At 33.8% G+C, this 27,997-nt stretch overlaps 3 protein-coding genes, 1 long non-coding RNA gene and 1 pseudogene across 7 annotated transcripts in view; 4 read left to right on the top strand and 1 right to left on the bottom strand.

Moving 5' to 3' along the window:
• LOC122723313 overlaps positions 1-5,518 on the bottom strand; it is a 15,775-nt gene extending 10,257 nt beyond the window's left edge. Inside the window, exon 1 of the mRNA XM_043955111.1 lies at positions 5,167-5,518. Coding sequence (XP_043811046.1) covers positions 5,167-5,518 — 352 coding nt within the window. The remainder of the gene's footprint in view (positions 1-5,166) is intronic.
• Positions 5,519-5,991: 473 nt separating this feature from the next.
• On the top strand, positions 5,992-8,531 carry LOC122723314 (annotated as a pseudogene).
• Positions 8,532-11,836: 3,305 nt separating this feature from the next.
• LOC110612154 (retrotransposon-like protein 1) lies at positions 11,837-12,937 on the top strand. Its single transcript, XM_021752854.2, has one exon. The coding sequence runs from the start codon at positions 11,919-11,921 to the stop codon at positions 12,702-12,704; it is 786 nt and encodes a 261-aa protein (XP_021608546.2). The 5' UTR covers positions 11,837-11,918; the 3' UTR covers positions 12,705-12,937.
• Positions 12,938-16,928: 3,991 nt separating this feature from the next.
• On the top strand, positions 16,929-19,612 carry LOC110612455 (two-pore potassium channel 1). Of its 4 annotated transcripts, none has more exons than XM_021753253.2 (3): positions 16,929-17,137; positions 18,199-19,131; positions 19,218-19,612. In XM_021753253.2, the coding sequence occupies exons 2-3, from the start codon at positions 18,224-18,226 to the stop codon at positions 19,378-19,380; spliced, it is 1,071 nt and encodes a 356-aa protein (XP_021608945.2). In that variant the 5' UTR covers positions 16,929-17,137; positions 18,199-18,223; the 3' UTR covers positions 19,381-19,612. The 4 variants fall into 4 exon arrangements, with proteins under 4 accessions (XP_021608945.2, XP_021608947.2, XP_021608946.2 ...); XM_021753255.2 differs by having other exon boundaries at positions 17,121-17,257; XM_021753254.2 differs by lacking the exon at positions 16,929-17,137 and adding an exon at positions 17,300-17,783.
• Positions 19,613-22,983: 3,371 nt separating this feature from the next.
• On the top strand, positions 22,984-25,089 carry LOC122723189. Its single transcript, XR_006350155.1, has 2 exons — positions 22,984-23,558; positions 24,579-25,089. It is a non-coding gene; the product is annotated as an uncharacterized LOC122723189 (long non-coding RNA).
• The last annotated feature ends 2,908 nt before the right edge of the window (positions 25,090-27,997 follow it).

Here is a 27,997-nt window from a genome sequence, read left to right on the forward strand (position 1 = left end):
GAGGGAAATGCAGGTTCGGCCGCCGAACTCCAAGTTCGGCCGCCGAACCTTGCATGCATGCGGAGGCACCTTCGGCCCCGAACGTGGCCTGGCCAGCCACCTATAAAAGGGGCACTTAGCCGAAATGGGAGAGTTTTCTCCCCATTTTCGACCTCAGTGAGCTTCCGACCTCCCTCTCCCAAATCTTGTGTTTTTCCTTCAATCCCCACCATTTTCTTTGAGTTTTAGGTTCCACAAAGGTTTTGAGTGTTTTTAAGCAAGTTTGGAGCTTGGAAGTCTTGGAGCTAAATCCCTCCATTTTCCGAGCTAGGGTCGTTCTTCCTCTCGATCTTCAAGAGGTAAGCTTCGATCTATGCTTCTTTTATGTTTTATGAAAGTTTTATGCAAGTTGATGGGGTAGAATGCATGTTTAGGCTTGTTGTTAGGTTTATGGGTTTATGTTGTGATTTGAACAATGTATGTTGGAAATGTGTTGTTTGAAGTGTTGTAGTTGGGGTATATTATAGTTTGAGACCCCTAGGTGTGATGTATGATGTGTATGCATGTGTGGAAACAAGTTTATGCATGTTTTGAGGCGTTTTGGAGGCTGTGGACACAAGGGAGCCAAGTTTCTGCCCTTCGGCAGAAACTCAGGTTCGGCCGCCGAAGTGACTTTCGGCCGCCGAACCCCCTTGTGGAGGCAGTTTCGGCTGCCGAAGCCTGCCCCCGAAACTCAAGTTTCGTCTCTGTCTGGGAGGTTCGGCCGCCGAAAGTGCCGCCGAACCTGCATGACTTTCGACTGCAGAGGGACTTTCGGCCGCCGAACCTGCCGCCGAAAGTGCCCTGTTCAGCCATTTCTTGCATGTTTTCATGTGATGTTTTCAGGATGTTTTAGGGGGTTTTTGGGGAGTATTTTAGGGTCATGTTCATGTATGTTTGGTCCCTCATTTGAGTCCACCTGTGTAGGTTCGGACCCGAGGAACCGAGACCCCCAGCAGTGAGCCAGCTGCTTCAGAGTCTCTTCAGAGCTAGCCAGAGGTGAGTGGAATAAACTTTAAGTTTTAAAGCAAATTAATGAAATGTTTTAGCATGATTCACGCATCACGAATGCCATGAGATATATTAGGTTGTTTGCATTAGAATTCACGAATATGTTGCATTGCATACTTTGTTGTTGATGTGGATGAATGTCGAATGATCCATTAGCCCTTGTATGTCATGATAGCCTATGTGAGTCCAGGTGTGCCTGCTACGGCTCTACGCCCCTGGCACTATGACGGATTATGGAAGTCCGGGTGTGCCTGCTACGGCTCTACGCCCCCGGCATGTATAAGTAAGAAAGATAGGGGCTAAATGGTGACAAGTTCATCCTTGTTGTGAAATGTTTGTGTTATGGCGCATACATGAAAGCATGATTTAAATTGATGTTTTATTATTCTGCTCACTGGGCTCTAGTAGCTCACCCCACTCCCTTTATCCCCAGAGTTGCAGGTACAGGATAGATCAGGCAGTCGGCTAGAGTGAAGTTCAGTCATGTATGTTGTAATAGATAGTAGTGGACATGAACATGATGTAATGAGTATTTATGACCATGTAATGTAATGAATGATTTGATGATGTATTGAGGATTATAGTAGTGTTTGACCTAGAGGTGTGTGAATCCCCATGATGTACAGAGTGTTTAATGAGTAATGATGTTAATGACCATGATTATCCAAGCTGATATGTATGATGATGATACCCCATTGGAGTATTTGATGAGGACTCCAGTGTGGGGTTTATGTATGATTTTGTGCATGCACAGGTTTTGCTTGGATAAGAGAAAAGAAAAATTTTTACAGATCATGTATATGTTGTTATGTATGGGATTCCACAGGTTTACAGGAGGTATGTAGGCTTGCTACGGGTCCCGGCGGCCTTAAGCCGATCTGGATCCTAGCGCCGGTAACGGGTCGGATTTCCGGGTCGTTACACTAGTGGACATGATCTTTCCTATTGTGCTTGACCTTCTATAACATCTATGAGCCCGACACTCTAGGTCCGACCATATGAACCTAGGGCTCTGATACCACTCTGTAACGACCCGGAAATCGGACCGCTACCGGCGCTAGGATCCAGATCGGCTTAAGGCCGCCGGGACCCGTAGCAAGCCTGACATATAACCTGCAATCCTGTTTAATCCCATACATGATCAACAATACTCATAAATCTGTAAACATTCTCATATAACAACCAAGCTCAACCTGTACATAAACATAAACATAACATAAACCTCCACTGGAGCCCTCATCAAAATGCTCCAATGGGGTATCTCATCATACATAAACTTGGCTGAAACATAACCTCATATCTCATATCATAAAGACCATGTACATACAAGTGGGATTAACAATCTGTATTGGTCAAGCACAACTCTATCCTCAATATTCAAATTACATAACATGACTTAAACCACTTTTACATTACATCATAATACAATTGTCATGTCCACAATCTAACTATTACATAAACATATCTTCCATACTCTGGCTAACCTCCTGATCTACCCTGCACCTGCACATCTGGGGTTAGGGGAGAGGGGTGAGCTATAAAGCCCAGTGAGCAGAATAGAGAAAATATATATTAAATATTTCATGCTTCCATGAAATGCAACACATCACAAACATATCACATAAGGATGGTATTGTCACCTATAGTCCTCAACATAGTCCAATCGTGCCAGGGGCGTAGAATGGGTCTCACTGGTCTTTCTCTTAACATAGTCCAGGGGCGTAGAATGGGCCTCACTGGCAATCCATACCGTATCATCATCATATCATACCATAGGAGGACTAGAGGATCATCCAATAGCCAATCCGCATCCACATCATATTATGCAATGCAACATATTCGTGAATACTAATGCAAGCAACCTAAAATATCACATGGCATATATGATGCATGAACATGCTCCAAAAAGTTATATTTCATTTTTTTAAAAAAAAAAAAACTTAAGGTTCATTCCACTCACCTCTGGCTGAAGCTCTACAGACTCCGAAGCAGCTATCTCACTGCTGAGGTCCTCGGTTCCTCGGGTCCAAACCTACACAGGTGGACTCCAATGAGGGACCAATCATACATAAACATAACTCTAATAAACTCCCCAAACCCCCTAAAACATCAGGAAAACATCACATAGAAATATGCATGAAATGGCTGAACAGGGCACTTTCGGCGGCACCTTCGGCGGCCGAAAGTCCTGGACAGATCCGAAAGTCAGGCACTTTCGGCGGCACCTTCGGCGGCCGAAAGTCCCAGACAGAGACGAAAGTCTCTTTTCGGGGGCAACTTCGGCAGCTGAATGCTGCCTCCACAAAGGGGGTTCGGCGGCCGAAACTCCCTTCGGCTGCCGAACCTGGTTTCTGCCAAAGGGCAGAAACTTGGTTCAAACGAACCTCTTGCCTCCCAAAACCTCTAATCATGCATAATCTTGCTCTACAACATGCATACTTCACATACATTACGCCTAGGGGTCTCAAACTATCATATACCCCATCTACAACACTTCCAACAACACATAAACAAGCTACATTGTTCATCAAAGCATCAAAACCCATAAACTCAACATATAACCTAACATGCATTTCTACCCATAGATCTTGCATAAAACTTAGTTAAAACACATAAGGAGCTTAAGATCGGCTCTTACCTCTTGAAGATCGAGAGAGAGACGACCTAAACTCGGAGATCCAAGCAAATGGGCTCCTGAGTCTCCCAAGCTCCAAAACTTGTTTTAAAAGCTCAAAACCTTCAATGCAAGCTCAAAACTTAAGAAAAATGATGGGGATTTGGAGGAAGAACAAAAGATTTGGGAGAGGGAGGTTGGAAGCTAGCTGTGGCCGAAAATAGGAGAAAACTCACCCATTTCGGCTAAGTCCCCTTTTTATAGGTGGCTGGCCAGGCCATGTTCGGGGGCCGAATGTGCCTCCGAATCCATGCAATGTTCGGCGGCCGAACTTGACTTTCGGCGGCCGAACCTGGACTTCCCTCACTCATGCTTTCGGGGGCCTAAAGCACTCCCGAAGCGCATGCAAGTTCGGCGGCCGAACCTGACTTTCGGCGGCCGAACTTGAGTTTTCCTCCAAAGACTTTTCATATAAAAACTCTTTTAAAATCATATTTAAAATCATCAAAACATGAAAAACATTTCATGAAAACATGCTTTTACCCTTCTAGAGGTTTCCGACATCCAAGATTCCACCGGACGGTAGGAATTCTGATACCGGAGTCTAGCCGGGTATTACAAGCATGATAAAGGTCAGACTTGCTTATCACTTAAAAAGGTACAGGATTTGACTCATCATCATTAAGCAGAGGCTACGAACCCAGAACGAAGCGATAAGGACGCCGCGGAATCATGCAAAGTTATGGGTCAGAAGCTCAACTCATTGATTAAAAGTAGGGCTCACAAGTCAGTTAGCCCAGCTCGGAAAAAGTAAACCGAAAGCTCAGTGGGCTAGTGGAACTCAGAGCTCGACCCATTGATTAAAGACAGAGCTCGCAGGTCGGTTAGTCTCGCTTGGATAAAGTAAACCGAAAGCGAGCTCGCAGGTCGGTTGGTACAGCTCGGAAAGAGTAAACTGAAAACTCAGACTAGCTAAATGGATTCTGGGTCTGATCAATTAAAAGGCAAGACGGAAAAAACAATATCGCAGATTTCTCAGAAAAAACCACGAAGAAAGCAGTCTCAATACCTCATTCATAATAAAGAAGGAACAGTTCGGGTATGAACGAAAAAACAAAAGTTTCATTACAGCACGTTACGAATACCCACATTACAGAATAAAAAGCTATCCTCAGAGGATTTACATGACCAGATACATCATCTACGTTTACATCACTATCACCTATCACACTATCCTAGTTTTCGATACAGAGGAACTCTCAGATACGAAAAACGAGTCCTATAGGCCAGCCGAGTTCTGCTTCGTTATTATAGGGGAATTGAATAAGTTGATTCCCACAAGTATTTCTCACTGTTCCCCTATAGGCAAACATTCGGTTGCTCAAGTGTGATTCACGGTACATACGAACAAGCTCAGATATTATGTGTTGTTCGTATATCACGCATGAAAAACATAAGTCTTCGAGTTACGGCTTCAAGAAGATCACAGAGCATATATTCGAAGGCATCGACGGAAGCTTGACTGAGTGCAGCAGATCTCAGCCTCTCATAATACAGGTATTCCACACCAAAGGGGACAATAAATTGATCATTTTCGCCACCTCCATTTATATCAAAAGCAGACAACAAGGGCATCGGGGAAATTTCCTTCTCGAAGGAAGGAAAAGTCAAAGCAGACCCCTCAACAGCCCATAGCCTCTTTGGAGCACGAACAACAACCAGAGGAGGAGGCCAGCCAGACGATCTGGGTAGAACAGTTTCAACGACCTGCCAAATGGCCCTACCCATCAACCGCCCTACTAGGAGGACCTTTGAAGCAACCTTCAGACTCCCTCGAGGTAATATCAGATTTTCAAGCGGTTTGGACTGACCCATCTTTATCTCAGGTACTGCAAAAAGTTCCAAACAGAGATAAGTCAGGATAATCTTTTGTCAAGATAATGAAAGCAAGATTAAAGCAAACCTCTGGGGCAACAAAGCAATGAAGCCCCAGGCTCACCTCAATCCGTTTGAAGAAGGCGTCAAATAGATCCTTTGCAGAAAAAACAGGAGAATCTCGCTGGAAGAAGGAAATAGACAGAGGGCTGGAAGGAAAGACTCCCTTTCTCCGACAAAGGGCCTAAGAGTGAAGAGGAGTTGACGCTGATATATACTCAAAATCTGAAGTCTTAGCACAAAGTAAAGTAACTCTAGACTCTGAGCCCACGATGTCAGGATCTTTAAAAGATATTCATGGAAAAGGAAAAAAGAGGCATGTCCAGGCGATAATGACAGGAAAGTAAAAAGAGCAAAGTATACGAGGGGCAAGGAAAGGCCAGAAAGGGAAAAAGGCAGATAGGATTCAAGAAATGAGGAATGACAAAAAGATGAAAGGGAGTTATGAAGGCACCTACACGCGAACAGGCGCAGTCATAATGGTTCTCGATATTCACCCCCTCGGCAGTCGGAGCAATAACTGCCAAGAAGGTGAAGGGGCAATTGATGACCGCTGAATTTCCCTACCCCCAATCCTGAGCCTAGATTACGGCCACGGCCCATGAAAGGAAGGCCCGCACGCCTTCTCAAGTAAAACAGGCCCGGATCATCAGACCCCTGAGGCCAGACTCCACCAGATTCTTCCTCATCGAGATCGGCCCAGCCCGTATAACCTCCCCACGGATTCCTTCTCCTCCTGGGTTCATCGTCCAGCCCAGCTCTCGGCTCAGCCCAGAATCCAGAACGAGACTCGTCATACAGCCTGGCAGATCCGCTCAAGTGTACGCACGGGGGAGAATCAGAGGCCGTTACGCATGGAGCAGGCGCCTGATACCCTCGTACGCCCATATCTGTATGGCAGAGACGCGTGGTCCAATCATGGGAGAGCCGTTATACGTCACCAGCAAGCAGGAAGAAAAGGATAAAAGGGATACCCCTCTAGAGAGATAGGCCAAGTTTTATTCTTCAATACAAAAACCCTTGTAAAACCCTATTCTATTGGATCTCAGATCATCAATAGCTTTACCCAATTTTCAGCCTTTCTTCTAAAGAAGTCCTCCAAAGCCACAATTAGGCCGCAAGAATCTTTTTGGTCTGGATGCTCTCAATCAGTGGCGGATTCAAAAATTAAAATCAAACAGTCGGAACTCATTCTAAATTTTACAATAAAGATAATAACATATAATAAATTTTATTTTTTTTATTTAAATTTATTTTCGTCTATTATTAAAAGACCAAATAACTCAAATAAAATGAGAAAGTGTTAACTCATATTTTTAAATTTTAATAAGTAATGCACTTATTTAGCATTATTAGCAAAATTGAAATGAATGATTAAATTTAAATTTGTTTTATTATATTAAATAATTTAGGAGTAAATTTGACATTTTATTTTTAATAATCTAATCGATTAAATTCATGTCTTATTGATTTAAATTTTATATTTTTTAAATTTAAATAATCTAATATTACTCCTAATTTTAAAAATTAATTTTATTACTCCTAATTTTAAAAATTAATTTTTTTAAAAAAAATTTAAATAATTATATATATAATTTTAAAGTTATAAATAAATTAGTAATTAAGCAAGATAAATAAAAAAATTATTATTTTTAAAGGTACTAATGATGCATAAAATTAAATTAAATAATTAATGAAATTCTTAAATATTTTAGATGGAAATTTGGAGTTGAAATATTAAAAATAGGAATCAAATATTTAGATTGTAAAAAAATAAAAAAAAAGTATAATATACATGAATAAAATTACGTAAATTAAATAATATAAAGTTTAAATAACTAACACTCTAAAAAAATTAAAGAATTTAATTTTATAAAATATTAGACATTTTAATTGAATAATTTTAAAATAGAAATAAATTATTAAATTTTATAATATTATGAGATCTATTGATAATTTTTTCTTATTTTATATTAAATAAAATTATCTAAATAGACCTACATAACTTACACATTTTCAAGAGGCACCCTTCACCGTATCGTCGATTCAAATTCTACATTTCCCGGTGAAGCTCTTCCAACCAAATCCGGCTACCCACCCATCAACCCCAACACCAATTCAGCCATTTTCTACTCCTTCTATGAAGCACAAAACCCAGGCTTAACTCTCTCCCAAACCCCACTTCTTATCTGGCTCCAGGGCGGCCCTGGTTGCTCCTCCATGATGGGCAACTTCTTTGAGCTAGGTCCGTATCCTGTTGTTGATATTCAGAGTGAAAACATCCAACGTCTTTCTCCTGAACGCAATTTAGGCTCTTGGAACGGCATTTTTGGCCTTATTTTCCTTGATAATCCAATTGGACTTGGGTGTAGTATCGCTGCTACACCCGAAGAGATACCAAGAAATCAACCCACTGTTGCTAAGCATCTATTTGCTGCGATCACTGGGTTTTGGACCCAGATTTCAAGAATCGTCCACTTTATATCATTGGTGAGAGTTATGCTGGTAAGTATGTTCCTGCAAGGATACTACATTTTGAAGCAGAATATGAGGTTGCCAGAGGCACCAACGAGTGAACTTGAAAGGCGTGGCTATAGGTAATGGGTTAACGGATCCAATAACTCAAGTGAAAACTCATGCTATAAATACATATTTTTCTGGTTTTATCAATGAGAGGCAAAGGGGAGAATTGGAGAAAGCTCAATGGAAGGCAGTTGAGTTTGTCAAAATGGGAAATTGGAGTGAGGCAACAAATTCAAGAAGTTAGGCCTTGGATTTGCTGCAAAACATGACAGGGTTGGTCACCTTGTATGACTTTACTAAGAAAGCGCCTTATAGGACGGGTTCAGTCACCAAATTCTTGCAATCAGCAGAGGTGAGGAGTTAATTAGGAGCAAATGAATCTATTGTTTTCGATGACTGCAGTGATGCGGTGGGCCAAGAACTGTCATAGGATGTGATGAGCACCTTAAATAACTTTTTACACTAGGTTAGCTGCAAAATAGCAATGAGCACTTGAAGAAATGTTTTCAAACAGAACTGTCGACCAAATTTATACAAATGAGCATGGAAACTGTGCTTAATGGTAAAAACAAAAGTTTCGCTTTTGCATGAATTAAAAAGGGGCTAAAAAAAAGAAAGAGCCTCAGATTAGAATTTTGGCACATTCCTCATCACGACCAACAATCCATGTAGGAGAAAACCCTACACGGAGCGCAAACATTGTTGTTGTCGTTCATGTCCAAAAGTTGTCCTCATCGGCAATAACAAGTCAAGCAAATCAATTCAATAATAGTAAGGAAAAATCCCTTTAAATTTTAAAAATGAAGAATTAGGTCATGTGATGGCGTTTGGAGGCGGGCTTGTGAGAAGGAGAAGATGAGTACTCGAAAGAGAGATTCAGCAAAGAACCAGTAACTTCTCATTCAGAAATACTCATCGAGCATCAAACCCGTACTATGATGCCATATTGATGTCTGGGGCTGGAAAAGCAGGGTATCCGGTAGAGAACCTATCGGCTTTCAGGAGCCACAGATTTATACTGCTCTCCCCAATTTGTTCCAGCCCATTTCGCCTCTTTTCTCAAGAGGGAGAAGAACTATTTCATCTTAGGAAAACAAGTACAGAACGGATTTAGATCTCAACGCCGCTATAATGGCAGCAATTAGGGTTGTGCTGCAGCTCAGCCCAATTCAGTTTGTGATGAAAACCCTAAGGAAACTACTGCGGCATGGCGTTTATACAAGTACCAGCAAACAGCAAGGAGGGAGGCTAAGCACGTGAGCATATGCACGTGCTTCATTACTTTAATATAAATTTTAAAAAATTTACTATTTAATTTTTATATTATAAAAAATTCTATCTTTAATTTTAAAATATATATCATAATATATAAAATTTTAAAAAGTTTATTAATTAGTAATTTTATTTATTTTAACTGGTAAATAGTGAAATTATTTTATGTGATTTGGAAAAATTTAATAATTAATTTTTTTAATTTTATAAATAATTTATTAATTAATCATTTTATATTAATAATATTTTAATTTTTTTATAAATTTAACAGTTAAAATTAAAAAAATAAATGATTAGTAGATATTTAAAATTATTAAAGAAGTTTTAATATATTTTGTAAAATTAGATGCTAATTATTGAATTTTACTCTATTACTAAGTAGTATATTTTTTTTCCAAATGCAAAAGAAAAAAAAAACCTTAAAAAATTTGTCTGCTGCCACGTATCAGAAAAATTAACTGATTTTGTGAGCGAGACAGAAATTTAAATCAAATTTAAATTTATTTTTTTTAATGATAATTACAATTTCATTTAATTTATAAAAAATATTTATTTACATCTATAAAATTTTTAAATTAAAATTTAATTTCAAGTAAAGGAAAAAAATTACATATATAAAATTTTAGAAATTAAATTAATTTATTCACATTAAATATTAAATATGAATTTTTAAATTTTTTTAATATGAATCATCTAAATTATTATTTATTAAAAATATTATTTAATTTTAATATTTTAATTTATATTTAAAATTTTTTAAATTTAAAATATAACTGTAAACTATTAAATTTATTTTTTATTTACATTAAATAATGGGATTGATTATACTCTATATTTTCTCGAAATAATAAAATTATTATCTTTCAATTTTATCAATTTATAAAAATTAAAATATAATTAGTAAATTTAAAACACAATTAATAATATATATGATTAATTTAATACGTTTCTAATAAATAATTAATTTATATTTAATTATTATAATTTTTATAATTTAAAGTGTTTAATGGATTAATTCAATTTAAGTATATATTAAATTAATAAATTAAATAATTAATAAATAAATTATTTATAAATATTTGAAAAATAAAAAAAATTAACAGTGGAGTTAAAATCTAAAAAATTAAATATAAATTTTTTAAATAAAAAATAAATAAGAAAAGAGACATAAATTAAAATGACCGGACTTTATTTATAAGAAAATTATTATTAAATTTTTAAATTTTTAAAAATTTTACTAATTTTTTTTGAATCAAAATCACTCAATTAAAATATTTATATATTTTACAAAATTAAATTCTCTAATCCATTTGTTAAATCCATTTGACGGTTTGATCAAAAAGAATAAATATATTTAAATGTATAAATAGTAAATATTATATATAATTAAAATTATATGATATAAATATTCAACATAAATTAATAAATTTATAAAAATAAAAAAATTATATTATAAAATATAAAAATATTTTAATTGAATAATTTTTAAATAAAATAAATTAATAAATTTTCTTAAAAATTTAAAGACTGAATAATAATTTTCTTTTAATTAATAAAAATTATATAAATAGTTTATTAAATTTTTAAAAATACTATGACTCTTCGACCCTAAATGGGTCCGTCACTGTACAGGCCTGTAGGTGACTGAACTGGGCTTCCTCTGACATTTCCTCTCTGTCGAGCTCTTCGACGCTAGCTCCTTCCTTCCTTCGTATCGCAAATACAAACATCGGCACTTGATGTCTTGAGCACAAGGTACTTCGTAATTCCTTTTACTTACCATTTTCAATCTTTCCAGCTTCACATGAAATGAAAAGAAATGGAATTATTACCCAGCTAGCAAGGTGGATTTTTCTTCCAATTGAGTCGATTTTTGGTTTGGTGGACATACGTTTGGGAATGTCCTTCTTGTCCTGTAAGGTTGTTTCAGTTTCACATGGCACTGACACTATCAGCTGTGCAGGCATGTTTCCGTTTTGATAACTCTGGGATTTTGTTAATTCTCGTATTAATGCTATTTCTGCTTCCTTATTCTGGCGTGCATTGCTTTTTTTTTTTTTTTTTTTCCTGAAATTTGTATATTATTATGGAATTTTATGAGCAAAGTCTCGTCATGATGGAGCTATTTGAATTTCTTGACAATTTTTTAAAAATCGCCTGTATATTAAATTTAAAAATAAATTAAATTCTTATAAAATATTTGATTTATGTAATTAAATTCTTCTGGAAGCCAGAATTTTGCAATAATTGAGAATTGACTCTTACACTTTCGTCTGCATATGCAGACGAACCCAAACTCCTCACACATGATCATTGGACCCACCAATATATGAAATAAAATAAACCAGCAAATGGGGTTCGCAAGATCTTTTTTTTTTTTTTTTTAAAGAAAAATATTAAAACCTCCTGCAATTTTTCCCCATGTGAAATCGCCTATATAAATCATGGGCTTCATGGGTTTTTGCCACACCAACCATCTCACTACAGTATCCCACACCACTGCTTCCTTCTTCTCTAAACAATACCAAAGAAATAATTTACGAACATGGAACAAATAGGCCACCAAAACCTCCAAACCTTCAGCCACACCTCAAGATCTCAGTTTCTGAAGAAAATAATTATCCAATTGTTTGTTTCAGTTTCAGTGTTTTCTTTGCTTTTTTCTAACTCCTCTCGCTTTTCTCTTCTCCATTCCTTCAACTTCTATTTCTCCACTGTCCCTGTCCAGCTCTTTAGCCGTACCATAGACAAGAACTGTATGTTTCTCCTTTGTAATGGCCTTTTAGTTTTCGTCACCACACTCTCTGGTTTGGATAGTTCTTTCTCCAAGTATAACGATCATAGCAGCGTTAATGAGTCTGTCAATAATTATGAAGATGATACAGCAACGTCATTAGTATTGGCTCACTACTCGAAAGAGCCATTGCTAGAAAGAGAAGATATGATGGCCAAAGAAAAAGTTGATGACGAGGAAAGAAGAGAAAATAAGGAGTGTATCCATAGAGAAGCAGGAGATAGAGAAACACAGCAGTTTATTGTGGAAGATGAAGCAGAAGAAAGTAGAGAAAGCGGGTTCTTGATTACTTCAGGAAAAGAAAATAGTGATGAAGTTCTCGTTGAAGAAGATGATGATCATCAAAGAGAGGTCGTCATAGAGTTAGATGAAAACTTTCTTGTTTCAGAAGAAGAAGATTATGAAGAAGAAGAAGAAGAAGAAGAAAATGAGATGCTGAGCACTGAGGAACTAAACAAGAAATTTGATGAATTTATCAGAAAGATGAAAGAAGAAATCAGAATTGAAGCTCAACAGCAATTAGTAATGGTTAGTTAAATAATATTTCAATAAGCAAATATCAAGAAGTTCATCAGAGAGATCAATTTGTCTCATCAAGCTTCAAAATCAATAAGAGACATGTTTTTCTCCTTTTCTTGGGGCTGTAATTGTTGGAATCTTTGCCTTGTTAGTTTGATTCCTAAACAAATTAATTACAGCTTTATATACTATGATTGGATTCAGAATCAGGCAGATTACAAAGTCGAGAAAAGAAAAAAGTTTATGAATTAGTTTAGTGTGGTATGATTATCTCAGACACATGAGGGCCATGAGACAATGATAGTTTTTGTTTGAATATTTAAAGGGCATACATCATATATGAGACAAATAAACTGATGACACAATTTATTTTGTCTTTTGCATATGGAAAAACAATTTAATTATTGAAATTATCTAAAGTAATATTTCATTATTAGCATAATCCATACTGACATGATATATTTTATAAATATTTAATTTTTATTACTGAAAATGACATTTGGAATATGCCTTGAAATTAATCATTTATAAAATTATATACATAATATTGTTATATTTTCCGTCTCTTATAATGGCTGGCTATCAAATAACCTCAATACTTTGAAATAAATATATAAATTATTCTATTAATTTAATGCGTTGAAAAATTTTTTTGAAAATTAAGAACATTATTAATTGAGTAATTTAACAATCATCCAATCATTATAGCTTATTTTGTTTAGATGTGCTCCAACAAATAGCTAGGTTGAAATATTTTATTTTTCAAGAAAAGTGGTTTATTTATAAATAATTTGATTGGAATCGTAACCTATTTTTAATTATTTTATATTTTTTGAAAAAATTTACTATTTAATTATAAAAACTAATTACGTACCCTCTCAATTTTAAAAATTTATCACAATATTAATAAAATTTAAAAAAATATATTAATTAGTCATTAACGTATTAATTTTAATAATTAAATATTCTATTATATAATTTTTTTTTTAATTTTGTAAAATTTAAATTTTCATATGATATTTTATTTTTTTTATAATAATTAATATTTAAAATTGACATCAAAATTAATTAATAATTTTTATGTATAGAATTCCATTTACTTTACGGTTGACGACTAATTAAAATTTTTACAATTTATTTTTTAAAATAAATAGACTAATTTGTATAATATAGTGATTAAATATTTTTTTTGTTAAAAGAAAAGGAATGAAAAAGGACAAGTAAAAGCGAATCTCTTTAACATTGTACGACAACAGGCGGCTGAAGTCGACAGGCACTTGACACTTGTGTGGCCAATCTCTTCTTCCCAGTTCCAACTCACCTCAATCACACATTGAAAGGTCCGTCTAGTTTATAAAAAAATAATAATAATAATAATAAAATCATTATACATTGATTTAAATAAAGTTTGTTTTAGTTATTTTAAAAATTAAATTAAATTTATTTTAAGTTAAATTACACTTATAAAAATTTAATATATAATATAATATAATTTAAGTATAATTAAAAAGAAAATAATATCCTTGAGATTGGGCCACTTGGCTTAATTCCTTGGTGAGGGTGAGTGAATATCTGGAAGGACCCATTCTTTTGTTTATTGGAAATTTGGAACGACTACTGGAATGCGACTCATCATACTTCCCTATGCTTCAAGTGGAAGCAGAGACACTTTAGCTCTATTTTCATCTGCAAGAACTTCAGTAAATTACGTTACAACAACTTTTTTTAAGATATGCATATAAAATATAATTAAATAATTATATGACATCTCTTAATATTAAAAAAAAAAAAAGAGAAAATTCTTGCAGATGAAAGCTAGCTAGTGATGATTGGGCAAAATCCAGAATGAAGAAATGGGCATTTGTGAGTTTGATACTAATCTGATTGAAGGAACTAAAACCACTCAAACACATGCACAAAACTACAAAATCAAGATAGAAATTAATGGCAATGGGGTAGCTACTAGCTCACAATCCATGCATGATTTGTCCAATTCATTCAACAGTAATATATAGCATTGCTTCATCAATTATGAATGTGGGGTATAAGCAAAAAGGAAAGATCCCAAAACAATACCAACTACACATTTGGGAAGAGAGATAGAGCATTGCCAATTCAAAAATCCTTTGATACTATACAGTGTCTGAAGCTACATGGCAAGGCATGAGAATTAACCCTTGAAGACAGGCATAATCTTGTCCTGCCATTTTCTAGTTAACATTTATTGTTTCTTAATTCAAGTGTAAGTGCATATGGAAGGGAAGCTATTCTGAGCCAGAAACCCTAAACACCCTTTATTTGAGGGTTTTGATTTAGTCCTGCCACCTTGTTGTTTGCACATTAATTGGTTATTAATATTTCCAACTTCACGTAGATAAGAGTTCTGGCAACTTGATTCTATGACAACAGTTGTGGTGATGAAGGTTTTGTGGGTATTGATTAAATGCAAAACCTAGAATTAGATATCCACAATATGATGTATGCAAGTTGGAGATTTATGGATAAATGTAGACATCAAAGCTTATTTGTTTATTCACGGACCAAGTTTTTGTGTGTTATTTAGAATGTCGTAAAATATTTATTAATTAAAATAATAATATAATGTAAAAAAAGGCATTAATTGCATATGATTTTAAGGAAATTTTGGGGCTGGCAGTGGCTTCTTGATTTGGAAGCTGACCTTGACAATGCCAAGTCTTAAGTAATGAAGGGTCCACTTCTCTTCCTCGTTGTGCCTAAAATCATTCAAAAATATAATGCAATAATACATTGTGCCATTCCCTTTTAACAAGAAAGGAAAGTAGCATATAATATCAACTAATCATCAAATTAAATTCACATTCCAATCTCTCCTAAGTCCTAATCATTTTTTTTTTTTATTTCCTTCTCCCAGTTTCGATCTTCATTTTTAAAAATAGATTTATTTAAATATGAGCTAAAAGTTAAGGAGTAAAATTAAACTTTTACCTAAAAATATTCTTTTTATCAACACATAAAATAGGTCACATATGATTTTTACTGAAAATTTCATTAAATTTTAGAAATACGAAATAATTAGTCTTAAACTTTACGGGTCTAATTTTTATTATTGATGTCCAATGGAGATCCATGATAACGTTTTAAAAAAAAAAAATTTCGAGACGCACGATTTTTTAAAGTGTTTTGAGAGTTAAAGTCTCGTCACAGAATTTGAAGTGAAAATTCCATCGATTGTAGAATTAATTTTGCATTTTAATTATTTTTTTAAATATTTTTTTAATTTTATATATTAGATTTTTTTTTATTATAAATAAGATTTTTTTAACTATTTGAAGTTCACGTTTTAATTTTTTAATAAGATTTTTTAATTTTTAATATTTCGTTTTTATTATTTTGCCTTAATAGAATATTATTGATTAAAACTTCTAATGAAATTTAATAAATTTTATATAATTTAGTATCAATAATCGTTTGATAAGTAAACTTAGAAAAAAAAATTTTTAATAAAAAATTGAATGGATATAACGATATACCTATTAAAATTAAGTAACTGAGAGCAAAAAAAATCCAGAAGCAGAGAGTTGCATGAGCTCAATCGATCTGAACCATACTTCTTAAAAATGGATGGATATTTTGGTTCTTATGCAGGAGGGTTTTATTGCTTCTATTTATACAAAATATATGATTTGTTGATCATCTCTACTTTTCATTTTTTTTAAATTAAAAAAAATAATTTCAAATAAAAAATTATTAAGAAAAAAATCAATTAAATTAAATTTTTGTAAAATTTTTTTTACTAAACAGAGGTATTGAATCCATGGTGATAATAATATTCTCAACTCCAGAGTTGAGTCTTCTTTTGGGCAATCTGTTCTGGGCCTTCTTCATGGGCTCCTTTTTCTTTTTTGCAGATCTTGTATTTTTAGCTAGATTGGCTTCTTCTGCAGTGATGTTCTGTACTTATTTTACAACTTTTTATCTAATTTTTATTACAGAAATTTTTAAATTGATCTAAAAGTATTACAGAAATTCAAATTACCTATTAATTGGAATTTCAATGTATAGCATTGCATTTGTTTTCCATACTGTAAAGGTCTAATTTGACTAATTAATATAATAAAAATATATATTAACTATTAACAGGCATTTATTAAATAAATAGAATGAAATTAAAGTCAAATGCTGTAGATAATCATCCATTAAAAAACCAAAATCTCTATTCATCGCCTAGATTTAATTATCAAAAACTGTCTTAACAGCACCTGCCACCTGCTGTCCTAATCCCAAAGAAACCCAAGGATCAGCTCATAATACCATTTTAATTCCACTTTTAGGTACAGCAAACTCAAGATCCCATCAGCAGACAAGAAGTCACTTCATTACACACTAACTAATCTTCTAGGATGTCCTCAAGATTTTGCAGATCAACCCTCTATAATTCTTGAAAAATCCATCCAATTCCGCTTTCTCAGGTAATTTCTCTCTCTCTCTCTCTCTCTCTCTGCAACTTTCTGTTTTGTCCTGAAGCTCATCTGCGAAGTTTCCAACTTTAACACCGATTGTTCGGTTCCTTTGAAGCATCATTGCTAAAGGTCTCCCTGTTTCCTCTGTTATAGATCTCTTCTTACTCGAAGCCTTCTGTGCATTATCTGTGTGAAAAGCTTTATAATTGTGGGTCGGAATGCTTTTTCTCTTATTTTTATTTCTTGTTCACTCAATCCTTTATTAGAAATTGGCAGTAAAATCAAGTACTCATTATCCAGAACAAGTTATGACTTTACTTTGTAATTTGGATTGGTATGCGAAACTTCCTTATCACATGTTCACAATACGTCCCAGATCATATGGTCGGCCAAAGGCTGAAATTTAAGGACAACCCAGTTTCATTGTAGAGAAGTAGGTATGCTGTCGAGGACAATTTTGCCTGCAGGGATTAAAATGACGTCGATCTTAAGCGTGTTTAGTGTGGAATCTGCTAGGAAATTTCCCTAATGAAAGAGCACTTTAAATTTATTTCCAACTTGCTTCTAAGTTCTACCATTAACTCTCGCTCAATAGTTGCTTGCAAATCACCCTAGAAGTTCAATTGTGGTGGAGTGGAGTCTTCCTTACTTGTTAGTGAGGATTCTGGATTTAGCACTAGCACTTAGCTTCACAAAAACCTTGTTCTTCTTGATTTATTTTTGTTTTATTTTATGCTTGATTTTGATCTTGCTTTTAATAACTTGAATTGGTATCATGTTGCAATTGAAGTAAATGTGTTCAATTGTTCTCATAGAATTTCCTGGGTATGACACTGAGGCTGTCGCTTAATAGTTGAGGCAGAAGAGTTGCCAAGATAGAAAAACTGTAAACAATTAGTTTCCGGTATCGGAATGAAATATGCAAGAGCTATGCATGAGTATTTAGACCTTTCTAGCCAGATATGTTTTGATGGTGTCTATGTTTCTTATCTGGGATTTTGTTAGAATCGTTGCTAATCTTTCCGACTTCCATGTTTAAACTATAGCTCAACATATCTGATAATTTTCAGGTATCCTAAGACTGTTCCAGTCTTGATGGCTTCCAATGGTGCAAACCAGCCATTGCTGTCAGGAGTAGTGGATTCCACACTGCAAACGGATAATAAACATGCTCCCAACAGAAGAAGATTTCGCCGAGTTAGAAGTGCTCCTATAACAGAATGTGTTCCTTCTGATGCTGATCGTTGTCGCTCACTCTCACACCCTGAATCCATTCTTGGGAAACTCAGTTTCAGTCCAAGTTTGAAGCAAGTAGCTGCTCTCTTGGCTGGCTACTTGGGTGTTGGCACCGTATGCTTCTACTTGTACAGGGATGATATTGAAGGGACAAAAACAAATCCTATTATTGATGCTGTTTATTTCTGTGTTGTGACTATGACTACTGTAGGATATGGGGACCTGGTACCAAATACGGCCTTTGCGAAGTTACTTGCCTCTGTTTTTGTCTTCTCAGGTATGGCAATTGTCGGATTGATACTAAGCAAAGCAGCAGATTACCTGGTAGAGAAGCAGGAAATATTGCTGATTAAAGCTCTAAACAAGTATCATAAACAAGGTCCAAGTCAGATCATAAAGGAGTTTGAATCTAACAGAGTGAAATACAAGTGTCTCTTGACATTAGCCATTATTCTTGCGCTTATGTTGGTCGGAACCATCTTCATAGCTTCGGTCGAAGGCTTAGAACTTTTGGATGCATTCTATTGTGTCTGTGCAACAGTTACAACCTTAGGCTATGGAGATGAGAGCTTCTCGACTAGAGGTGGGCGTGCATTTGCGATATTCTGGATACTCATTAGCACAATCGGTTTAGGTCAGTTTTTTTTCAGCACTGCTGAGATGTTCACTGAAAGCAGACAAAGGGCTTTGGTCAATTGGGTCCTCACCAGAAAAATGACCAATCTTGACCTGGAGGCAGCTGATATTGATAATGATGGAGTTGTTGGGTAAGTTAATTTTTGCATTAGATTAACATTGTTGTGTAGATTGTTAGCTCCATTGCTGATTCTCTATTTCCTACAAAATTCCATAGGGCTGCTGAGTTTGTGATTTATAAGCTCAAAGAGATGGGTAAGATCACAGAAGAAGATATATCTCTTGTAATGGAAGAGTTTGAGGATCTTGATGTTGATGAATCTGGAACCTTATCAGCATCTGATCTTGTGATTGCTCAATCTACACAAACAAAGAGGTGATCTAACTGAAGCATCACAAAGCCAATGGCTCATCTACCTGTACAACTACATAATATTACAAAGTTTTCAACATCTACTTTAGTTTGTATACCATGTTTTCAATCTGTCTTAAAGATTTCTCCGAGTTGACGTTCTCCCATCTTCCCTGTTGGCTAGTGTAAATTTCCCAAACTTAGGAGATTAAATCATAGTTAAAATGTCTTAATCCCAACAACCAGTGTTTTTTCTTTAATTTTAAACGAATTTCGTATTCAAATTTGAATTCGACACTTCTTAGTTAAGGAAAGTACGAGATCAGTATTAATATGTTATTTTTTAATTAGTTGAGAATAAAGTGTTTTTTCAATAAGCCTATTGCTTAATTAGATGGGTGGGTCCAGGCAACACTTTCCCTGAATTGTTTATTTCCATCGGAGACCGAGGAGACTCCAGGATACGCTATTTAAATCAGAAAGGATGGGTCAGATCTCAAAAGCCGAACCTTGTTGAGGAGAACTGTTGACCGGTACAAGTACAATCATCACCGTCCATTGACACTCACACATGAATTGAACGATCTTTGATTAAAATGTCTCGGAATGAATACCGAGTGCGTACACCTTAGCACGTGAGCTAATAGAATAGAATATAATGGGGACACACTGCGGCGTCACCGTACAAGTGTCACAACTTTCGACATCTTGACCTTAGAATAACATCTTGTTCACATTCCATATGACATAAAGAAAATATTTATGCATATATCTGGCTAATAACTAAATTAAGATTATATAAATATTTTTATTTAATTATACTTTATTAATTAAATACATATTCGTATAAGAAGTATCTGATGCATAACTCCGAATACAACTATGCATAGGATTTTTTATTTTTTATTTATTTTTTAACAAGGAGATGGAGAGTTGAGTATTAAACTAGAGATATCTCCGAATTTAATTATTACTTATTTTTTAAAAAGCTTGTAAGTGCACGGTATCAATTATTATATTATGATATTTACAAGAAACATTTTTTAAATCAATTTACAAGAAACATTAATTTTCAGAAGTTCGTGCATGCAACATGCCCTCCATGCGACTCGTACTGTCTATATACTTCATGTGATACAATAGTTCTGATCTGGAATTTTTTATATATAAAAAATTTTTTAACTTTTTTACATACGTACCCTTTTTTTTGAAAAATTAAGTTTACAATTACATTAATTAAAAATTATAGTTAATATAATTAAAAGTAATAAGTATTGTTTGCTGTTTTATAATATAATTATATTTTTGTCTTATATAATTTTTCTGATTTGAATTATCTAATTTTTTAGATTTAATTACACTGACTAAGGCTAAGAGTTTTGGATCAGTGTTCAGCAATGCAATTATGTGGATGGTACCCCACAGCCACTGGTGATTTAACCGCTAATCACCAATTAGACACAATTTTCTATGGTGCGCAATGTACACCATGTGCAATTTATCACCCCAAAAGAAAAGAAAAGAAAAAAGAAGATAAAATTGAATCAAAACAGTGGAGATGGAGATCAGTTTCATAATCAATAACTAGCAAAACACACTACTCTTCCCGTCGCTTACAGTTCATCTTCTCTCAACTTCTAACCGGAGGAAGAAGAAGGAGGAGGAGATGGTGAAGAAGAAATGGGAAGAGCAGCCTTCAAGAAAGAGAAAATTAAGGAAAACATAGGTTAGAAGAACTACAAGCGAAAGAAAAAAGAAAAGGAACTATTCTGGCTTGAGATTTTCCACCACTTGTTCAGGTTGGCCAGCAACATAGTCCAAGAGACCCTCGACAGCTTTGTCACCGGAAGATTCAGTTTCAGTGCCTGGTGAAGAGGTCTTGCCGAAGAAGACTACAGCAACAAGAAACAGAGCAGTGGAGAGAAAGAGAGGCCAGAAATAGGCCAAGATCGTAACAAAACTTGGAGCTAGAAAGATTATAGCGACAAATATGAGAGAGATAATGAAGGTGAAGATGATATGGTACTTGTAGTGTATGATCTTTTCTTGGATCTCCATGGCGGAGGTAGTGGTGGATTTTGCAGAGGAAGAGAGAGAGAAGGGGGAGATTGATGTGGAGGTTATCACAGACTATTCTCTGCGGTGAGGTGTTTTGTTGTGTTATTTTGGTTAGAAAGCCTAACTTTTGGTAACTTTTCCACAGGAAGTCTTTGTTTCCTAAAGTGCCCATCAATTTGTTTCATAAGCTTTTAATATTTGGGGAATATATATATTAAATACACATATATACCAAGTTGGATTAATTTATTCAATACAAGAATTAAAATTATAATCTATTATATTTAGTACGTATATTTAAATAAATTTAAAAAGTATTATATTATATTTTTTTAATTTTTAATTAAAAAGAATTATTAAAAATTTAAATTTATTATAATTTTTATAAATTTACTTATTTTATGGGTTATAATTTTTTTCAGTTATTTAATAATTTTTTTTAATTTGTTAATTTTATTGAAATATTTTTTGGAAGTAAGTTGTCATTTATTTATTATCAACTAAAAGTTAATTAGAATACTAAAATGATCTTAGTAATTATAGAGTGGATATTTTAATTTTAAGAATTTCATATTGCGAATGTAAAATACTAATTATTCATTGTAAAGAGTGATTTAATTATGCATTAATAAATGATAATTAAATTATTTTAGCTAACGTTCAATTTAATTTTAATATTATATTTATTAAAATTCATTAAACATGATTATTTATCGTAAATTTTATTATTTTATAAAATTATAAGTTCTCATGTTTTAATGTACACTAAAAATAAATAATCATATTTAATTAAAATTGAAAATTTTAATTTTAAATTTATCATAAAATTGCATTTTTTTATTTAGGATGTATATGGGTTGTATGAGTTATTATAATTATTAAGAAAGTATTGTGTTTAAATGTATTAATAATAAATATTTAAATTATTTTAAAATTAAATTTCATTTTATATATCAATTATAATAAATTTAAAATAATTATTTTAAAAACTATATAATGTGGTTAAAATAAAATCGAGCAAAAAGAATCGAGCGTTAATTATATAAAAAAGAAATTATATAAAAAAATATAAGATGATTAGCAAGAATGATTATGGATCGGGTATTTTTGAATATGAATCCGATCGAATACTAATAAAATATATTTAAATAGTTATAATCGGGTTTGTTATATGATTAAATTTAAAAAATAATATTTATTGTGAATTTTTATATAGAAAGTATTCTCTATTTACTGTTTAAACTATTTATGTAAATAATTAATTTAATATAAAAAATATATTTTATAATAATATTTATAAATTTTTTATATTTTTTATTTAAAAATTTAAATTTAAATATTTTTTAAAATATTAAATTTTTAAATAAAATTATTAATAAAAAATATTTTTTATATAAATTATTAATTAAAATATATAAAACCAAATAATTCAGATTTTATTCAAATAATAATAATTAAATATAAAATTAATTTAAATTAATTTTTAATTAAATTCAGAATGCATTGAAATATTATTAATATAAATTCAATTCAATTTATATAATTTAATTTTCACAAATGCCGTAACTATTATGACTCTCAACTCAACAAGCGGATAAAAGGAGCGAAAATAAGTTGTTTAATAAAATTTCATTTTGCTAAATATTCCTTTTTTTTAAAAAGAAAAAAAACGTACATTACCCTATTTAAGTATATTCTTGTAATAAACAACAGCAGGAGGGTGTTTGGGACATTAAACTTGGATAATATTTACCTTGTCCTGTCTGTCACTGAAATAGTTGGCTATTTCCAACTTTGAAATGAAAATTTTTAAAATTGCTCCTGTAAATTCCATTTTTCTTTTTCTATTTTTTAAAAAAGGGGATTAATGTTCACTTGGCTTTGAACCTAGCCAGAGATTTCTGTATGCTTGTGAGGAGGGAGAAAGTTATTCCAAACTAGAGTAATTTCATTCCAATCCACCTGTCTGAGGTCTGCGTCTTGAAACGCTGCAATGGCGCCTGTGAAAACTAAAGGAGCTGTTGTATCTTTGATCTCAGTGTCCATGGTAGTGCTCTCATGCATGCTCTGCAAATACACATCCAAAGAAAAAAACAATTCATTTTTGACTCATAGATGCTGTGGGTACCTTGAGCTATTGGCCGTGAAGTAAGTTTTGCTGCTCTGTAATTTTTGCTTCTAGTACAGTTTTTCTGAAATTAAGTTTCGACTATATGGTAGATGATGATAATTATGAAGCTTACCTATGGTTGTTTCTTTGATTTTTTGGTCATCGCCTTCTCTATGATCAATTATTCAGGAAATTTCCATTTTCTCATGCTTTTGGACTCTCTCCAACAAGTTCATTCATGTTTTCAACTGGGTGTTGCGTTGTCTTTTGTGATTGATCAGTTTTCACTATAAAAGTTCTTCTCCTTCTATCTTCTTTGTTCAGAATTACGATTCTCGGAAAGTGCAACGTTCTCCAGGGTGCAGTGGAAATAATTGAAGAAGTAATTAAGCTATATGATGGTTTTCATTGTTGTAACAATTTAAAGTTGGTAGTTATAGTTTCGATATTTTTGGCAAGTAGATGAGGCTGCAGATTGATAACTTTGGAAGATAGTATAGAACAAAATTGCTATGAATTTGCAGTTTTTTTTTAACCAATTATAGAGGAATTTTTCTTTTTCATTTATGAATTCACAAGAACAGGACTGTAATCAAGTGTTCTGATTAGGTAGCAGGTTGAACGGTCAGAAAATGAAAATTGATGTAGCCCCCAATATTAACCTTCCATATAGGTTAAGCCTGAGAAATTAACTTGGGAGTTCATTCACCTTTTTGTCTACGAACACAGATGGCTCCTGCAAGTTCTTCTGGAGATTGAAGCTAGATGGTTCCAATATAGATTTATCGTAATGCAAACAAATTTATGAAGGGACAATAACCATTTCAAAGAAAGATTCCGCATATGCAAACACATAGTTTTAAAGAAATTTGCTAAATAGTCCTACCCTTTGCATTTAGCTTGAAATTACTTGGCTGTACTTTGATTTGTTCCTTTGCCGTTCTGGGTCTCACTGTCCTTCTATCATCACACCCGAAGCATAGTTCTTATTAATAAAATCATTTTTTTTTAAATATTCAAATATTTTTTACACATTTTCTAACTTGAACTATTTTCAGGTATCTTGTAAATAAGGTCTTTTTCTGGGGAGCTCTTCGCCCATGAATTGCTTGGGGACTGTCATGCACAATCATTGGCTTTGATCACATCATTGTAACCATTTTATGCAGTATGGGGATGAGGCATCTTAGGAAATTCTATAGTCCAAAGCATCTATCAAAGAGCGGTTCGAAACCAATTGCATTTGGTTTGGAGTTTCTTGGTATAATGAAGATTTGGCTGGCCAAGATCTTAATCTTTGTCCACGGTAAAGGTAATGCAAGATGCTCATTGCAAAGGTTTCAAGGCTGTAGTGTAACTGTGAATGTTTGATTTGGAAATTCTGGAGATGCAATACCGAGCAGTGATGTTACACAGATTGATCACTATTCTTTATAAGGATTAGAACATTATTTTGTTACAGAATAGTGCATACAAGGATTATTTTTGGTTGAGTTGTGTTTGTCGCAATGTTGATGAGGAAATCTTTGTGCTTTACTTTTTCTCTATATATAGATCATTTCACGTCAACATATATTGAATACCTTCCACAGCTGTTTTTTTTTTTTTTCAGAGGTACTGGATTTATAGGAATCTGTGTGTGCAAGGACATGGCGGAAACTGCTTTCCAGGTTCTGTTTTGAACAGAAAAAAATCTGAAGTTTGCTTTTGCTCCTTACTGCCAACTCCAATCTCTTACTAGTAAAATGGTAATGATTCTTAGCTATATAAACTACTTGTGGATTTTTAGTACTTGGCTGTTGTGCTGCATTGGATCCTTGGTGAATGTTTAAAAAATATAAAAGAATGATGACCCATGCTCCCAAAAATATCAAACATTGTAACATAAGTCCAGTTAATGATATTGCAGAAGCTTCACACTCGAGCATCACAACACATAGTAGAACATGTTATCTTAAAGCTAAACCCTAGCATCAACCTTTGTTACAGAAGAAGAAAAACTATATAACGATTTGACCTTTACTAGATTGGCAGGAACATGCTTCAATCTCTAAGCTTCAACCCTTTATGGAGCCCATGAAAAGGTCAATCTCAATCAAGTTATCCTCCTCATTCACCTCATTCATATCTGCCAATAGCTCCATTAGACCGTCTTGCCTGAAAATGGATTCAGGTAAGAACTCTGTCTGCAGTTTTTCCTCCAACTCTTCATTCAACTCAACAGAAATATTATCCGGAAAGCTTATTTCAATGAGATTATCTTCATCCTCATTATTATCAGAAGAGAATGAACTTTCAGAGATTGCTACATTTTTACCCATATTATTGAAAGACAACCAATTGAGCCTAAAATTTTCACTTTCTGAGAAATCATCACCACTTTCACTAGCTGAAGGGAAATCTGTTGGTTCAACTTGATACTCATGGTTGTCAGTAACTTCATTTTGCTGGGCACCATTGCATTGAGTAACAGCTTCCACTTCTGGATTTAGCATCTTTTCACCTTCCTTTACAAGTGGGTTCTTAGGACTACACATGGAAACTTCATCATCACGTGTTGGATTCCCAACAGTAATCATCCTTATCTTTGAGAATGTGAGAATAAGGGTGGTCGATACAAGCAAAATAGAGATTGATACAAGGAAAGGAGAGAATCCATAAGTTAGGAAACAAACAAAGATTAGGGAAGGGACAAAGACTGCAACACAGAGCAATGAAAGTTTGATGAAACACTTTGGAGAAGAAATCGGACTCTCATCTGTTTGTCCCATTTTTTTAAGGGATCAGAAACAGGCTTATGAAATTGGCTGCAGAGGAAGAGATAGATCTATATGAAAAGGCTAATGAGAAGTTGAGAGGAAACAAAGAGAGCAGGTAGCATAGAGAGGAGATTGGATAGAGAAGAAAAGATGAAAACCCATCCTTGCATACCTGGACAGAGTTAACAAGGCAGAATCCAAGAAATTGGTTAAGGGATGAATGAGAGAGAGATAGCCTTGTAATTTCTTGCACTGAAATCGGGGTGCTTCTTTCCTCTCACAAGGCTTCTCCTTGGAAAAAAAACAACTGGGTAGTTCTTCTTTCTCTAAACACCAAACTGTTTATTCGTATCTGCCGCTAGTTTTTCTTGAAAAGACCAAAACTACTATCATTTCTCAATCTCAAATCTCGAATTGCCGTATCCATCTGCCAGTGTAACACGTATGTGCTCTTCACACGGCACCATAAAACCCACCAAACGCATAACTCGTTAGACCAAAAACCTGCACACCTTTACAGTGTCCTACTTGTCAGTCCCTTTTTCACCCACAATCAAACAAAGCTCATTATCAAAAGAAAATCTTTATCTCAAAAAGGATTCTCTTGCATAATGGAACAAATCCTTTGTTCGCATTATAATAATTATTCAATTAAACCCAAAAGTTTTGAGTAAAACTGAATCCTTTTTTCATAGTCAAAAGTAAAAGCCATTGCTGCAGATTTGTCAGGAACCCAATTCACCAAAAGAGCACAGTAACAAATCATGATGCCCCATTTTCTGCTGTCTGCAATTACATCATCAAAGTGTAATGATATAATTACACCAGTCCATTTTCTGCTGCTGCCTCCAGAGATCTTAGTGGAGTCCCATTTCTCTGAAGAGATCTTTTGGCTGGTAATGCCATGCACCATTTAGTCTTATGTTTCACACACAAACACATACCCAGTTAAAGAAAATGGTCAGGTTCATGGTAACTACTGTGTAATGACAATGAATGCATCTCACAGGTTACATAAAAATCTTGGTTTGAAATCAAGATCTGTGGAAAATGAAATTATCATAAAGCTGGCAAGATAATCATGACTGTATGAAACAACATCATTTATGACATTATCATCAATTGCCAGCATTCTTCATGCTGTGGGAATATGTGGCTTGTTATTTAAGGGATGAAAAAACCAACCCACTTTATGGCATGGTTACAGTCAAAGAAATAAAAAGTGCAGAGAAAACAAAAGTAACTTTGCTGATCTTTTAACCTCGCAAAGGTTGCCTTAACCATCCAATCTTGTCCAGTGCCCTTCGTGTAATAATATATTTTATATTTTGAATGTATTGATGGATGGGTTCTTGTGATCTTGACTGCAAAAGGATTCTATCTCTGCAACATCAATGGCTTTCTTCACAGGTTATGTTGGTGCTCTTCTCCTGTCCTTGCAATGGAAATTTCGTTCTAGTTCATGAGGAGACATGTGAATTAATCAACCGTTACCCTAAATCCAATAATTATATAAGCAAATAGCTTGTATAATAAATAGCTTTTACCTTTTTATAATTCTCATTAAAATAATAAACTCTGCATAATATGTTTTTTAATTCATTGATGGCTCTCAAATTTGAATTTCTATAAATTATTATATTTAAAAAGCTCTATTATATTACATAACCATTGGCATGTAGCTACTCCCACGAGGTGCAAGACAAATTAAATTAGCC

The sequence above is a fragment of the Manihot esculenta genome, chromosome 3 (genome assembly GCF_001659605.2).
Source record: "Manihot esculenta cultivar AM560-2 chromosome 3, M.esculenta_v8, whole genome shotgun sequence".
Taxonomy (NCBI): Eukaryota; Viridiplantae; Streptophyta; class Magnoliopsida; order Malpighiales; family Euphorbiaceae; genus Manihot; species Manihot esculenta.

Coding starts and splice junctions, on each gene's coding strand:
- LOC110612455 (XM_021753253.2), top strand. CDS start 18,224: ATGGCTTCCAATGGTGCAAACCAGCCATTGCTGTCAGGAGTAGTGGAT. Junction 19,132..19,217: donor GATAATGATGGAGTTGTTGG/GTAAGTTAATTT, acceptor AAAATTCCATAG/GGCTGCTGAGTTTGTGATTT.
- LOC110612154 (XM_021752854.2), top strand. CDS start 11,919: ATGGAACAAATAGGCCACCAAAACCTCCAAACCTTCAGCCACACCTCA.